Here is a 15,794-nt window from a genome sequence, read left to right on the forward strand (position 1 = left end):
AAGCAATCGAGTTGCTTTGCAAAGAAAATGTTTTTTCTCCAAATTTATTTTTTAATACATTTATTTTATTTATTTATTTATTTTTGGCTGCGTTGGGTCTTCGTTGCTGCGCACGGGCTTTCTCTAGTTGTGGCGAGTGGGAGCTACTCTTCGTTGTGGTGCACGGGCTTCTCATTGCGGTGGCTTCTTTTGTTGCAGAGCATGTGCTCTAGGCGCACGGGCTTCAGTAGTTGTGCCTTGTGGGCTCTAGAGCGCAGGCTCAGTAGTTGTGGCGCACGGGCTTAGTTGCTCCGCGGCATGTGGGATCTTCCCGGACCAGGGCTCGAACCCATGTCCCCTGCATTGGCAGGTGGATTCTTAACACTGCACCACCAGGGAAGCCCAAATTTATCTCCTTTTTAGCCTTAATTGTATTTAACTTTCACTGTGACACTCTTTTCCTTTTCTTTCTATCTTCTTGTCTGTGGAAATATTAAAACAATGATGGAACTCATGCCCCCTGCAGTGGGAGTGTGGAGTCTTAACCACTGGACCACCAGGGAAGTCCTCCCCTAATCTTTTTTTTTTTTTTTGCGGTACGTGGGCCTCTCACTGTTGTGGCCTCTCCCGTTGCGGAGCACAGGCTCCGGACGCGCAGCCTCAGCGGCCGTGGCTCACGGGCCCAGCCGCTCCGCGGCATGTGGGATCTTCCCGGACCGGGGCACGAACCCGTATCCCCTGTCTCGGCAGGCGGACTCTCAACCACTGCGCCACCAGGGAAGCCCTCCCCTAATCTTAATAGATATTTTCATCACTTCCTGCTGCTGCTCTGCCCAACACCTAAGGAAGTTGTACTCACTTGGTACCAATCTCTTCCCCTCACTGGTCTCACGTTCCTGCCGTCTTTGTGACCACTGAAACAGAGTAGATGTACACTGAACAGAGTAGATGCTCATAAATATTTGTTAAACTAAAAAAGAAGCAATCATTACTCCAGTAGGTGCCATATGAGGACAGGAGGGAGCAAGAGAAGGAAGGAAGGAGGGAGGATGGAAGGAGGGAGCTCAAATTCTAAGGGCTGAGGGTAAGGGTGGGAGGGCCCCAGCCCCAGCCCCACTCACTCTGGCTCGCTGCCTTCCCGGTCACTTTCACTACTCTGCGTCCATGTCTATTACTCTGTCTGCGGGCGGTCAGCCTCTTTCCCTCCCTTGTCTTGACCTGCCTTTGCCAGCTCAGTGTCATCACCGTCATTGGGAAGAGTTGTCCCACACTGTGCAGCCTCACACATCTGCAACCGGAAAGACAAACGGACCAGCAGACACCTTAAGGAACCTGATGAGCGACACAAGCGGATAAGGTGGCCAAAGAGGCTGAGGCGTACAGGTAACCAAACGTGGCTAGGGTTACAGAGTGCTGCATGAGAAGGTAAACAAAACAATTTCCCTCTCAAAACACAAAAAAGACCCAGACCAACCAACCAACCAACGGGAGCCACAGCTTCACCAGGAATCTGAAGTGGGTGGGTTTTCACCTGGTTTCCTCTTCCCTGTCTTTGAAGTTTAAATGTAACTCTGGGGCCCCGGGTACGCGTGTCCCCCCTCTGGGGGACAACCGGGCCTGCCTTCCGCCTGCCCCAGGGCCTCCCAACTCAGGGTCCATCCTTCTGTAACCTCATTCCCTGCCCTGGTTCCATGTGCCACTTGTGACTTAATCAAGATCAGATCTGTTTCAGCTACCAAGCCCCAGAGGCCCCAAGGGCCCTGTTCCTTTTCAGATCAGTCTGGGGGTGGTTTTAGGGCTCAGCTCTCAGCAGACCATCCTTGCGCCCGGGCCCAGAGCGCCGGCTTCTCCAGGCACCAGTTGATGGGTATTTGGCTGCTTTTCCCACTGACCTCTTGAGGGGCTTCAGAGATCTCCTCCCGGGGCGCCTCGCTGCTGTTCTAGCGCCTGTCTGCGGCCGGGTGGGCCCCCGCGGGCGATGGACGGCAGAGCCCCTTCGGCGCCTGAGCTGCCCGAACGGCTGGCGACGCCGGCGGCCAAGAAGAAGCACCTGCTGAGCAGCTTGGCCGCGGCGCACACCTTGGCCAGAGTCCTGCAGCCCTGCTACGGCCCCCAGGGGCGGCAGAGCTCCTGGTGACCGCCAAAGGAGAAACTGTGGTCACGAGGTACGCCACGGCCATCCTCCGGGTGCTGGAGCTGGAGCACCCCGCCGCCCGGCTGCTGCGGTTGGCGGCGCAGAGCCAGGCGGAGCAGAGCAGCGACGGCACGGCCTTCGTGGTGCCCCTGGCCCAGGCCCTGCTGGCGCAGGCCGAGCGCCTGCTGCGGGCCGGCCTGCCGCGCGCCCAGCTCCGGGAGGCCTAGGACACGGCGGCCGCCGAGACGCTGGCCCTGCTGCCGTCCCTGGCCATCCGGACGCTGGGGCCTCTGGAGGACCCGTTCGGGGCCCTGCACTCGGTGATGAACACGCACAGGCTGCGGCAGACGGACTCTTTGACCAAGATGGTGGCACATGCGTGCTGGGCCACCCGGGAGCCGGACGGCGGCTTCCGGCCGGAGCGCGTGTGTGCGCTGCCCAGGGCGCGGCTGGAGGACTCGTGCCTGCTCCCCGGCCTGGCCCGGCAAGCCCTGCGGCCAGGTGGCCATGGTGATGAGCGGCGCCAGGGCGGCTCTGATGGCCTGCGCCTTCGGGCCCGCCAGGCCCAATGCCCCGGCCACGGCTCGTCCCTCTAGTCCTGATGACCTGACCGAGTTCAGGAAGGGCGGCGAGAGGCTGATAGAAAAGCAGGGGGCCCAGCCGGCAGCTGCGGCTGTTAACGTGGTGGTGGCTTGGGGGGAAATTGACGAGGAGACGCTAACGCATGCTGACAGGTGCGGCCTCATGGTGATTCAGGTGAAGTTCCGGCGGGAGATGGTGTACCTGAGCGAGGTGCTTGGCACACCTCTGATGCCTTATCTGCTTCCTCCGCTGGAGCCAGGGAAGTGTCAGCGGGTGTACGGGCAGGAGCTGGGAGAAGGTTTGGCTGTGGTATTTGAGTGGGAAACTCCAGGCACCCCTGCCCTCACCTTGGTGCTCAGGGAGGCCACTGCTGAGGGGCTACAGGGTGCAGAGCAGGCTGCCTACCAGGGCATTGATGCCTGTTTCCAGTTATGCCAGGATCCCAGACTGCTTCCAGGAGCTGGGGCCACAGAGGTGGCTCTGGCGAAAATGCTCTCAGAGAAAGGAACCAAACTGGAAGGGCCCAGTGGTCCCAACTTCCTGGCATTTGCCCAGGCCCTGCAGTCTCTTCCTGAAACCCTGGCAGAGAAGGCAGGCTTAGCCGTCTCAGACGTGATGGCAGAAATGAACGGAGCTCACCAGGCTGGGAACTTCCTGATAGAAGTGTAGGTCGAAGGGATAATAAATGCGGCCCAGGAAGAGGTGTGGGACACCCTAATAGCAAAGCCCAAGGACTTCAAGCCGTGGCTGACGTGGTACTACAGCTCCTGACCAGCGATGACATTGTAGTAGCCAAGAAAAGTCCCACGCCTCACCAGGACCTGAAACCTGAACATAAGAAGGCAAAGGATCGCCCATACCCCGTGAAAAAAAGGAGTCCTTCGAACAAATAAGTGGCAAAATCCTCAACAAAATGGGGTTGCCAAGGAAGGCATCGCCACCCCAAAAATGAATGTTGCCTTGTATTGCCTCCACATTTGCTGCTATTTGAGTCCATTTCTTTAGATAAAAACAACATAACCGTTAAAGTCCTTTCCATTGATTTACTTCCTTTCAGATTCTTGGCTTTTTTCATTTCCTGTTTCTCTCCATCAGATTCTGTTCTTTCCTCCAGGATTCAATTCTATTAAAGATTTTTAAATTGAGTACTTGAATTTTGGGGATGCAGAAAAGGGCAGGTATCTCTTCCCAACTGTTTTGAGTATTCCCGCATGAATTCTAAATGTCTAGGATTTCTGTCTAAATGTCACTTTAGCAATCTGAGAACCTCAGTTTCAGCTTAAAGGAGTGGCCGCTCATTCCTGCTGTGATTATTTGGAAAAAGAAGGGAATGTTATTTTCAGGCAAAAAATCAATATAAAGGAGGAAAATGAGCTGGCAGGCAGAAATATATTTTTTAAAAAGCATCCTTGGCATATATAACAAAAGATAAGAACACACACCTTAGAACCGCACTACCGTTCCAGTGTAGGTGAGGAGTGCTGGGGAGCGCCTAGTACCAGGTTATCCTGGCCAGGCTGTGATTATGCCCAGATACCCCTGGGCAGTAAAGAGCAGTTGAGCAGAGCTGGGAACATGTTACCCAAAACCTTTCCCACTTAACCAAGTTACTCTGCCTCTGGGAAAAGAGCTGAACGTAGGGACAGAACTGAGGTGATGGGAAGCTGCAGTCTCTTAGAATCAAAGCAAAGAAGCTTAAGCATTTGTAGAGAGAACCAGACTCAAGAAACAATTGTCTTATAGCAGGCATAGTAGCTGCAACAACGCAAAACAAATTTGCAAAGATTCTCTGAAACCCAGAAGTGAAATCCTGAGAAGCTGTTAGTGAACAAAGGATGGCAGATGAAAATGTATAGAACTATACTCGTTATTACTAACTTATAGTAATAAGTGATATCTGTACAACATCCTTAACGTGTCTTTCCTTGTTGTGTCTTCATCGTTATATCTTAGCGAATATAACTAAGTGCTGTCATATTTCTCCCCTGCCCAGGGTCCGTATTGTTCTCATAGAGTCTCAAATTCCATAGTGATGATGATAGAGAGAGGTAACTTTTTATTATTATTATTATTATTATTATTATTTGCGGTACGCGGGCCTCTCGCTGCTGTGACCTCTCCCGCTGCGGAGCACAGGCTCCGGACACGCAGGCCCAGCGGGTATGGCTCACGGGCCCAGCCGCTCCGCGGCATGTGGGATCTTTCTGGACTGGGGCACGAACCCATGTCCCCTGCATCGGCAGGCAGACTCTCAACCACTGCGCCACCAGGGAAGCCCCCGAGAGAGGTAACTTTTTAAAGCAGTTCAAAAGCACTTTGTCTTCATTTTATTTAATCATCAAAACAAACTTATGAGAAAGAAGCTTGTTATCTCTCAGTTGCAGGAGACACAATCGAGCTTCAGAGAAATTAAGTAATTGGCCAAGTGTACACAGTAAATAGAAGAGGAAAACCCATTCTCCTATTCATTACTTTATTGCCCCAAATTCCTCTGTTGTAATGTTTTCAGAGATATAACCCCTATGATTATGAAGAAAGTATGTCTCAAAATGTAAATTGAAAATTTACAATTAGTGTTTTGTTTTGTTTGTTTGTTTGTTTTGGCCGCACCACGCAGCATGCAGAATCTTAGCTCCCTGACCAGGGATTAAACCCGTGCCCCCTGAATTGGGAGCATGGAGACTTAACCACTGGACTGCCAGGGAAGTCCCTACAATTAGTGTTTTTTATATCAGACAAAAAGGCATGTTTACTTTGCAAGATAAAATAAGTAAATGAAGACAGCTCTTGCTCACAGAGAACATTTTAGTTATATATCCAAGACATAAGAAGGCCAAACATGTAACTTAGTATCTTTTAAGTGCCCTAAATTTGATATATGAGTGATTTTTTTGATAACAGGAGAAATCATACTGTAACATTACCATCTCCTTTTCCCCTAGACAGACAGATAAACACACACACATATATATATGTGTATATACACACAAGTTAGAATTAGCAAGGACAGCCTTACAAGTGATGAAGAAATATATGGCAGATACAAATGTAACTGGCTTATGCTAAGGGCTTTAAAGGTAAAAACATCTAACCCCAGGTTGAAACCTAAAGACCCAGAGAATTCAGGCATCTCATGGGAAAGCTGGCAAGGTCCTAGAGCTTGTGCTAAGGAGGCCCCTGAATCACCCTGGTTCCCATCTGTCCATGACTAGCTGGCCAGCTCTTCAGTTCTGTAAACTGCGAAGTATCCTTCAGATAAATCTGCTTGATCAAGCCAGAGCTGGCTTCCCCTTCTTGTTATCTAAAGAGCTTTAGGACTTCCCCAGTGGTACATTGGTTAAGACTCCGTGCTTCCAGTGCAGGGTCAGGGAAGTTCCGCCATGCCGTGCACTGTGGCCAAAAAATAGAAAATAAAGAGCATTAGCTGCTCCAGAAGAGAAGAAAACGTCATACAATGGTTGAGCTGACTACCATGGGCAGCTAGCAGACACAGCTTGGGGAAGAGGACCAGAAGGGAGAGCTCAGTATGAACTCAAAGTGTTTGGCTGTTGAGGTTCTTTTTAGCATCAGTTGAAGGTCATCTCCAACCCTAAAGCCCGCCTTCTAAACTCCTGCTACTTAGCAGTGATCCCTGAACCAGCGGCACTGGCATCATTCGGGTGCATGTTAGACGTGCAGAATCTCAGCTGCCCCCAGCCCCTCAACAACCTACTTTGTCAGAATTTGCACTTTAACAAGATCCCCAGGTAACTGGGGAGCATATTAAAGTCTGAGAAGCACTGATCTAAGCTACACTCCCAGTTAGCTCTATCTTGATTATGCCTAGAAATCAAGTATCCTTTTAACATCATCTTTAAGCATTCTAAGTGTAAAAATGTCTGAATCAGACATAAAGTTGTGTCTTTTCTACTGACTATGGAGAAATTGACCAGAATTTGACCTCAATTTTACCAGGTCTGTCTGGATTCTGCTTCCAAGGTTCCAGAGTCAAGTTCTCCTAGGATGCAGCGTCTCGAGTTCTCCAAGGGCCCAAGGACTTGGCTACATCTTTTGCTTCCAAGATGTGCTGTCTTCAGCTCCAGAAGCAGCTGAATTTCAAAAACAACAATTTCGAGAGCACATTCTCTATGAAACTTGCAGCCGGTGGACTTGTCTGTTCTTCTATCCCCAAACCTTCCAATTTAGTGACATTGCGTTGTGGGGTTCTGAGTTGACCCAGCAAGCAGAGAGCAAAGAAATAAGATCAGGAGAAAACAGGGACTGAAAACAAGAACTTCTGAGTCCTGGGGGATGAAGAAGATGGTGGCTGGCCTGGGTGGGGAAGACTGGGGCTGAGTTGGGAGAACTACCCCATACTTCTGGGCACCTGCGAGCACAGACCCAAGACTGGGTGGGACCTACACAAATCCTGGAGTCCTGAAGGGACGAAAGTCATTGCTTGCAAACTGTGAAAAGATTGAAACAAGGAAGAGCTGTCAGTAGTCTGTTCCAATCCTTTGTCTATTTCTGGACCTTTTCCCAAGAGGCCTTTCTCAAGAGATCCCCTTACAGCAGGAGCTCTGCTTTCTAGGCCTACAAGTCTGAAATCCCTTTAGTGCAGAGGCCAAAGGATAGAGAAAGCTAAGACTCAAGAGAGAAAACAGAAGACTTCCAAACTGGGACATCTGAATGGGAGGAAAAGGGAAGATTGGGGCTCAGGGACTCAACCATTTCTTTTGCGAATGAACGAAACTAGTTTAAGAAGACTTGTTTGTACCCCTGTCAGCTGGACTGACATAAATACATGTTTGTAGCCCCAGGCCCCTCCCATTTCTGCCTGAACCTTTCTGGAATAGAGACCAACTCTGCATGATGCTTCACCATGATGTGAGGGGTGTGGCATTGTTAAGTATTTACTGATGGGCTACTTCCCACTGATTTATTGAAAATTTCCCCTTATACTCAGTTTCCTTGCTAAGGTAACTACCCCAGGGAAAGTTGTCCCCAAAGTGCTAAAATGCTAAAACCTGCAGTAGACACAGAAACCTAAGAATCTCTGTGATTCCAAAAGTAGCTGAGTCAACTTTTCTCCCAAAATATCAACCTCCCCTCCCACCAAGCTAAAGATCTCCTTCCTAACTGGGGAGGGAGGGAGAGGAAGATGGTTGGGGGAGAATGAGAGAGATGCCAGCAGGATCTGAGAGGGGCTCTGCTCACCTCCTCATGGGCTCTAAGCAGTGAGATGAGGAAAAAGGCAGTAGAATCTCCAGGAAAGTTTGAGGGTCTGAAAACAAAGGAGAGTCTCTGCTTCTGGTCTGCAACCTGGAGCCCCCAAGGAGTGCCAACAGGATGGAGCAGAAATGACAGTATGGGAGGGGCAGGGAAGAAAGGGCTCTCCAGGGAGAGCAGGCAGGTCTCCCTGTGCCTCAGGAGGAGATCAAGAATTGACTTGGCTGGGGGACTTCCCTGGTGGTCCAATGGTTAAGAATCCATCTTCCAATGCAGGGGACGCGGGTTCGATCCCTGGTCTGAGATCTAAGCCTGTGCACTGCAACTACTGAGCCCCTGCGTCACAACTAGAGGGAAAGCCCGCGCGCCACAATGAAGAGCCCACGCACCACAACAAAAGATCCCACGTGCTGCAACTAAGAATAATGCAGCCAAAAATAAAATAAATTTTAAAAAAAAGAACTGAGTTGGCTGATTGACAGATGAATGGATAAGAAAGATGTGGTATATATATATATATAATGGAATATTACTCAGCCATAAAAAAGAATAAAATAATGCCATTCCTGGCCACATGGATGGACCTAGAGATTATCATACTAAGTGAAGTAAGCCAGAAAGAGAAAGACAAATACCGCATGATATTACTTATATGTGGAAACTAAAATATGATGCAAATGAACTTATCTATGAAACAGAAACAAACCCACAGACATACAGAACAGACTTGTGGTTGCTAAGGGGGAGGTGAGGTGGGGGAGGGATGGACTGGGAGTTTGGGATTCGCAGATGCAAACTATTATATATAGAATGGATAGACAACAAGGTCCTACTGTACAGCACAGGGAACTATATTCAATATCCTGTGATAACCATAATGGAAAAGAATATGAAAAAGAATGTATATATATGTATAACTGAATCATTTTGCTGTACAGCAGAAATTAACACAACATTGTAAATCAACCATACTTCAGTAAAATAATTTTTTTAAAAAATTGACTTGATTTTAGTCTGGACTGATCAAGAAAAACCATGAAGGGACTAAATTTACCTGGAATTAACTAAATTAAATATTCTACCATCAGGCAGAAAGGGAGCTGAAAAAAGAAATTTTAAGATCATTTAATTATAGAAATACATACTTCGAACACCTTGAGGTTTGGGGCTTGAGAATTCAAACTTTCTACAAATGTAAAGACTGAATGAGGAATTTGGACACTCCAGCACATGTCACTAACAGAGTTTGCCATTGGTTACTGCAGAGCTAAGTAAGAGAGAATAGAGGCTGGTTAGCAAAACAACGGCAATCTTTCTGTACTGCAGCATAGATTTGAGATGCAGTTTTATTCATTATACAGGTTAAAAACAAAATCATGGCTCTCTATAAGTTTTCTTCTAATTCACTGAATGCATCAGAAAGGAGAGGTGGATCCTGATGAGTTTAGGCCAGATAAGCCTCTCTAAACGTCACTGAATGCACAACGGAAAACATTTTCACATCCGGATCATTATAAATTTTTAAAAACACCTTAACCCCTGTGTACTCTGCTTCCTGTGCCCACTGACTCCAGAACCTAGCATTGCAGAGGGCCCCAGTGTGGCTGCTTACCTGAGCTTACCCTCCTGGGAAGCACCCAAGCTCTGGACGAGCACCCCTGCTCCACTCCTACCCCCAGAAGCGATGAGCTCTATCAGCCAGCCTCAGTCTTCCTTGCGTAGAGGCCAAATACTCCATGCTTCACATTGCATTCCTACATTCATTTTGATCTAAAACCTTCTATTTCAATTTTATTAATGCAATTTGTTGACAAAAGGGGTAATAATCCATTGCAATATTGTTTCACGTGAAAAATAGTTTCCAAAATGAGTTACAATTTTTTTTTTTTTTTTTTTTTTTTTTTTGCGGTACACGGGCCTCTCACTGTTGTGGCCTCTCCCGTTGCGGAGCACAGGCTCCGGACGCGCAGGCTCAGCGGCCATGGCTCACGGGCCCAGCTGCTCCGCGGCATGTGGGATCTTCCCGGACCGGGGCACGAACCCATGTTCCCTGCATCACCAGGCAGACTCTCAACCACTGCGCCACCAGGGAAGCCCAATCCCCATTTTTAATTGGACTGTTTGTTTGTTTTTGCTATTGAGCTGTATGAGCTCTTCACTGAAATTTAGTCTTTACTCAGATGTCCAGCATCACACCACACTGGTACATCCATAGAGACTGATATGCTAATGCCACAGCTGGAAATTCAGTCTTCCTATTTCTGTGTAAATTTTTATTTTGCCCTATGCTATAATAGGCACTAGGTAGTAGAGAATGAGAATATCATCAATGATTTGAAATATAGAAATAGTAATGCAATAAATTTTGTTGTTGTTTTTGGCCGTGCTGCGTGGCTTGCAGGACCTCAAGTTCCCTGAGCAGGGATTGAAGCCCGGCCACAGCAGTTGAGAGCCCAGAATCCTAACCACTAGGCCACCAGGGAACTCCCAGTAATGCAATATTTATTCAGAGAAAATATTCCTATGTGCCTTTTTGTTACATTTCTACTCCATTTTCTATTATATTACAAATTCATTAGGTATAATTGCTTTTCTCCTCCCTCCCACATTTTATTTTCTGTGTTGTTTTCTCACTGGCTTATTTCAAACCCCTAATTGTATATTTCTCATCCATTTCTTTATTTCTTTGCCCACGGGTTCTACTTTTCCATCAATTCCTATGGGCTCTCATTACAACGAGTAATTAATCTTCTTTGCCTTTTATTTCATCTCTGGCTTCCTGAAATGCCTGCTCAACCTTATTCTTTTCCATCTTTTCCATCTTGGGTAAGTTTTCTTTTGTTTGTCTGTTTGTGTTTGTTTGTTTCCTGGGAGTTTCAGAAAGATAATTCCCTATTTTCTCCCCAAGATCTGGGTTTCCTATTCATAAATTAAATTTTTCTTCTTTCATTTTTCTCCACTCTCTACTGATCTCTTCAGCTTCTTACTTTCATAAAGTTTTTCCTCTACTGAACTCTCCTAAACTCTTATGTTGAACTTATCCAAATAATCCAAATAACAGGTTTCTAGAAGTGCTGAGAATTTAAAATTTCCTCTCATTCTGCATAGTAAACAGTGGAGAGTTCTAGAAGTAAATGTAGCTGTTTATATTTCAAGTAATAGTGGGGTACGGTTGGATTTATTATGGCAATTTGAACATTTATTAAGTGCTAACTCAGTGTTAAGAACTACCCTGATACCAGGATTTAACTCGGCCAACAGGCAAGGAATCTCGATCAGGCAAACTTGCCATTTAGAAGTATTAGAAAGTAGATGGAAGCTAGCTAGGAAAGACAAGGGTCACATGCTTCCACTGCTGCAGCCACCTACACGGGACACTTGGTAGCTGATCAGCATACTGAGTGAAGGAATGAATGAAGCTGTTCTGAAGCTTCAGGGGATGGTGTGGGACCCCAATCTCATCTCCTGTTGCAGCAGGGAGAGTAAATGACTGAGTGCCTCGGCGACCTTCCTTGGAATCCACCACCAGGATCCTCAGAAGGGAACTTATGCTCCAGCACTCTGGCCCGTCTGGCCAAAGCCGTCTCAGAGCAGCACTGCAAGCAGGGACCTGCCCACCCACCCGGCCAGCTCTGCGTCCCCTTCCCAGGGGTCAGATCTCCCTGCCTCTTCCACCTCTCTCCCCTTTCTTCCCTCACAGACATTTCCTCCCATCAGTCTCCTGCATGACAGTCCTGTCTTGGCATCAGTTTTGCAGAGGAGCTGAACCACAGAAATGTCAGATTACCCTGAAGTCTAGATCTGTCCTCCTAAGGGAGTGACCCTCCTCTCCTGAAAAGTCATTCAAGGAGAGAGAACTTCAATTTATAACCAACTACCTCACCCAACCTCCCACCCTTAGAGCCACGCCCTACACCAGCCCCAAAGGGTATAGCACGGCCTCGCCTTACACCTTCCCCACCTCACCTAACAGCACACACACACCTTCCTCTTTTGCAAGTGTTATTATTTATTTCTTTGAGCCAAGTAAGCTTATCCTTTGAATGTACTCTCCCTTTCTCCTCTTATTAAGGCATTGTTACTACATTAATGATGAAAATAAAATGCTTTGCATAACAACAGCATTTTTGTTACCTTCCTGAGCCCTTTGTAGAAACGTTACCTCATTTGATCCACACAATAACTCTGAGACCAGCCAGGACCAGTATTATCCGCCCTACTTCACAGACGAAGAAACCAAGACCCAGACTAATCTCTGGGGGTGTCAGTTTCCAAGTCTGCCCAATGAAGGCTTGAACCCTATGGCCTCTAAGTCCTCCTCCACTTCTAAAATGGTACCACTTCCATAATTTGTCTGAAGTTACAAAGCTAGTGGTTAGCGCTGGACTAGGGATCTGAGATGCATGCCTTAGGGGGCCAGGCGAATTCCCCCACACCATCCTGTCTTTGCTGACCACAGCGACGGCTAACACTTATGAGCTGGCCCTGTGCTAATTCCTCACAGGGGCACTGCTGAATACCTACTCGGCGCCCCGCCCCCTCAGTACCCCCCATCTAAAAGGATGTAGATTTCAGTTCCACACACAGTTATCAGGAGCCGACCCACCCTCATTCTAAGGATATGCTCTGGTTGGCTGGTAGGTTTAACCAGATCAAGGCTTTCCATTCTCCTGGCCAGAGTTACTGGCCTAGGGCTGGGCCCGGGCCCAGGCGGTCCAAGCAGGGTGAACTGGAGGATTCTGGCCTGGAACACATGACGGGAAGTGCACTCTCTCCTACTGAACATAAATTAGGAAGCACTGGCTTTATTGCACCAGCAGCCTCTTCGTGCCCCAGGGGGAAGCCGCAGGGTTCTTCTTTGGGCTGATAGTTTCGAGCAGCTGAAATCTATGAGATGTCTACATCTCTAAAACTATAAGCAAACAACAGAGGCAAAGACCAATGAAGTCACCGAGAACCAGGGAGTTACTAGATTTGGCCAGACTCATAGCACCTGTTTGGGGCGGTTAGGACTAGATTTCACCTTTCCAACTACTGACCCAGGGTTCTCTGCGCCTCAGAAAGTAAAGGATGCACCCCTGTGCAGGGGTCCAGACAGAGGGCTCACTACTGAATAGGACCCCAGCAGTATGTCTGAGGGGGGAAGGGGAAACTGCAAGGGGCTTCCTCCTATTCTGCTTTCCCGCCTAAGGTAGAACCCATGACAGGGCCCCAGATGAGTGTGACGGCAACATGGAACGGAGACTCCTTAAGGAGAAGGCGCGGCCAGCCAAGTATGTGCCCACCTGAGGTCAGGCAGAGGGCAAGGCGGTGTCAACATGCTGTGCCAGCTGGAGAAGAGGTGGGCAAATGGGCAGCCTTGGGGCAACAGGCCTCGTTTCTCACTCTCCTTCTCAAAGAACAGCCAGATATAAAGCGCACAAGAAACACAGAATAGTTACCAAGAGAATAGCTATTTTTCCAACTCGCTTACCTGTAGGTGCGTCTATACAATTCTGGCGGAACCAGACGTGAAGGACAGTTTGGTGAGTTCACTTGATCACAGATATGAATGTACCATTCATATCTATTCATCAAGGATGTACTGAGTGCCTACTTTGTGCCCTGGAGATACGGCTCTGAAAAAACACAGAAAAGGCACCTGTGTCCAGGAGCTCACTCTTAATGGTGGAGGGGAGGTGAAAGGGAACAGAACAGAACAAGTAAATAAACAAGATGATTTCAGACTGTGCTCATGCTCTGAAGGAAATAACAGGGTGAAATGACAGAGAGTAATTGCTTAGGCTGGAGGGGTCCTACTTGAGATTCAGGGTCAGAAATGTCTCCTGGGGGGACATGGGCTAAGCCACGTGAAAAGTCTGAAGAACAGCTGATCCAGACAGGTCAGGAAACAGCAGCAAGTGCAAAGGCCCTGTGGCAAGAAGCACTTGGTGGTCATTGTGCAGTGACCAGAGGCTAGAGAGGAAGCCAGGATCCTCTAAGGCAGAACCTTGGAGGTCACTGCAGGAGCTTTGTAAAGATCCCCTGTGACGGGTGGGAATGCGGCTGGAAGCACGGGTCTGCCATTCTCCCGCGGATACTGAGGCATGATGGAGTCTCCTGATGGGCCTCTGGAGTCTGACCTGGGTCTAAGTTTGAGATCACCCTCTTTAATAACCTTGGGAAAGCTATTGGAGTTTTCCATTTGAATAATCAAGGATTTCTCCTGTTTGTAGCCCAAAGACTTGTGTGGGGATTTGCTCCAACCCTCAGCTTTATCAGACAGTTCATCCTTACGGTCAAAAGAAGTCATTTACAAAACTGGCACAAATTAAACACACACACACACACCCCAAACGGTTATAATAACAATACTGTATAAACAACCGATATAAGAGTAGCTTCCCCAGGAAAAAACTGATTACGTTGCTGCGCTAGTCAAGTTTGTCATTCCAGTCTCACAAGGTCCTTTAAGAACTCAATCTTGATCCCAGGGCTGGGTTTATCTGGGCGTTCCAGTTCATTTTCCGTTTCAAAAACGCAAAGCAATAGCCATATTAACGTTGATATTTATCTTGTTTATCCCTGACTCTCCCTGTCACGCTGAGTTCAGGGGGACGGCGTGGGGGGGAAAGAGGGGATGGAGAAGGGGGGCGGAGAAAGGGGGCGCGATGAAGACCTTACGGATTGGACATCGGGAGGAAACCTGCAGAAGGCAGCGATTTCAGGGAAGAAAGGAAAATGCGAAGTGACGCAAGGAGGAGGAAAGGGGCGGAGGAAAGGAGCAGGAGGGAAGAGTGCGGGCAGCGCTGGACGCGGAGCCCCAGGGTAGGCGGGGCAGGGGGCGCGGGGTGCCCCCGGGCTGGGGTCTCAGGCTCCCTGAGCGACGGAAGCAGGGCGGGGAGAGAGACGTAGGGGAGACAGTAAATACTGAGAGAGGAGAAGAGACGAGGGACAAGAGCGGGACTCGTGAAGGCGGATGGAAGCCGCCGACTGCGGACGACCGCAGCCACCGCGAGCCGAGGGAGCTCCCAGGGCTCGGTTCCCCGAGAGGGACCGCGGAGGGGCGGGGCGGCGGGCGTGAGGCCAATGGGAGAACGAACCGGGGAGGACCGGGGCGGGACGGCGGGCGTGAGGCCAATGGGAGGATGAGTCGGTGCGGGGTTGGGCTGCCAGGCAGCTCGAGGGCCAATGGGAGGGGAGCAGGGGCAGGGCTCTGGGCGACTCTAGGCCAATGGGAACCCGAGCCAGGGGCGAAGGCGGGGCGCCAGGCGGCGTAAGGGCCAATGGGAGGCTGAGCCGGGGAGCGCGGGCGCCCGTCCGGCTCAGCGCCGGGGGAGAGGGACCCGGGAGGCGGTGGGGGCGGGGTGCGGGGCTGACAACCTGTCAAATCCACTTTGGGACGAACTAGGTCACGCGCTTCCCCGAGCCAGGGCACCCCCGCCCCGCGAGGCCCGGCTGCTTCCTCTTCCTGCCGGCGATGGGGGCGGGGCGGGCAGCTGGGACACCTGCCTCCCCGGCCCCACGGCCGCTCGCTCCTCCGCTCGCCGCTCCCTGAAGGCCGGGCCCACCGCGGCTGCGCAGTTGAAAATGTGTTGTCTCCCGAGCGGCCCTTCAAAGTTGAGAACTCCCACAGCCCCGGCCCTCCTCATGCCGCTGGATCGAGGGGCAGTGGGCGCGTCCCCGCAGGCCCGCGTTTGCGGAAGCGAGACGGCCGCGCACTACTTGGCGCGGAAGGACCCGAGGGCGGCGGAGGGATCCCGCGCTTGCCGACCCAGGGCAGTGCGGCCCCACGGCGGACGGCTGGCAGCTGGGCTGCGGCGAAGCGTGGGCGGTTACCCGCCCGGCCCCGACGGGGCCGGCCGTGTAGAGCCGGGGTGGCCGCCCTGTCGCGCCGCGGCCCTTCGTCCCC

The 15,794-nt window shown here is 49.9% G+C and overlaps 1 protein-coding gene and 1 long non-coding RNA gene across 2 annotated transcripts; one reads left to right on the forward strand and one right to left on the reverse strand.

Moving 5' to 3' along the window:
- Positions 1–158: 158 nt before the first annotated feature.
- On the reverse strand, positions 159–1,184 carry LOC132495621 (uncharacterized). The gene is made up of 3 exons (XR_009533320.1): positions 1,101–1,184; positions 839–893; positions 159–461 (listed from the first exon to the last, which is right to left on the reverse strand). It is a non-coding gene; the product is annotated as an uncharacterized LOC132495621 (long non-coding RNA).
- A 773-nt stretch (positions 1,185–1,957) lies between these two features.
- CCT8L2 (chaperonin containing TCP1 subunit 8 like 2) lies at positions 1,958–3,588 on the forward strand. The gene is given in 4 exon segments (XM_060107760.1): positions 1,958–2,102; positions 2,105–2,594; positions 2,596–3,413; positions 3,416–3,588. Coding segments are annotated over 4 exon segments (1,626 nt in total).
- Positions 3,589–15,794: the final 12,206 nt, after the last annotated feature.

This window comes from Mesoplodon densirostris, chromosome 9 (genome assembly GCF_025265405.1).
Source record: "Mesoplodon densirostris isolate mMesDen1 chromosome 9, mMesDen1 primary haplotype, whole genome shotgun sequence".
NCBI lineage: Eukaryota > Metazoa > Chordata > Mammalia > Artiodactyla > Ziphiidae > Mesoplodon > Mesoplodon densirostris.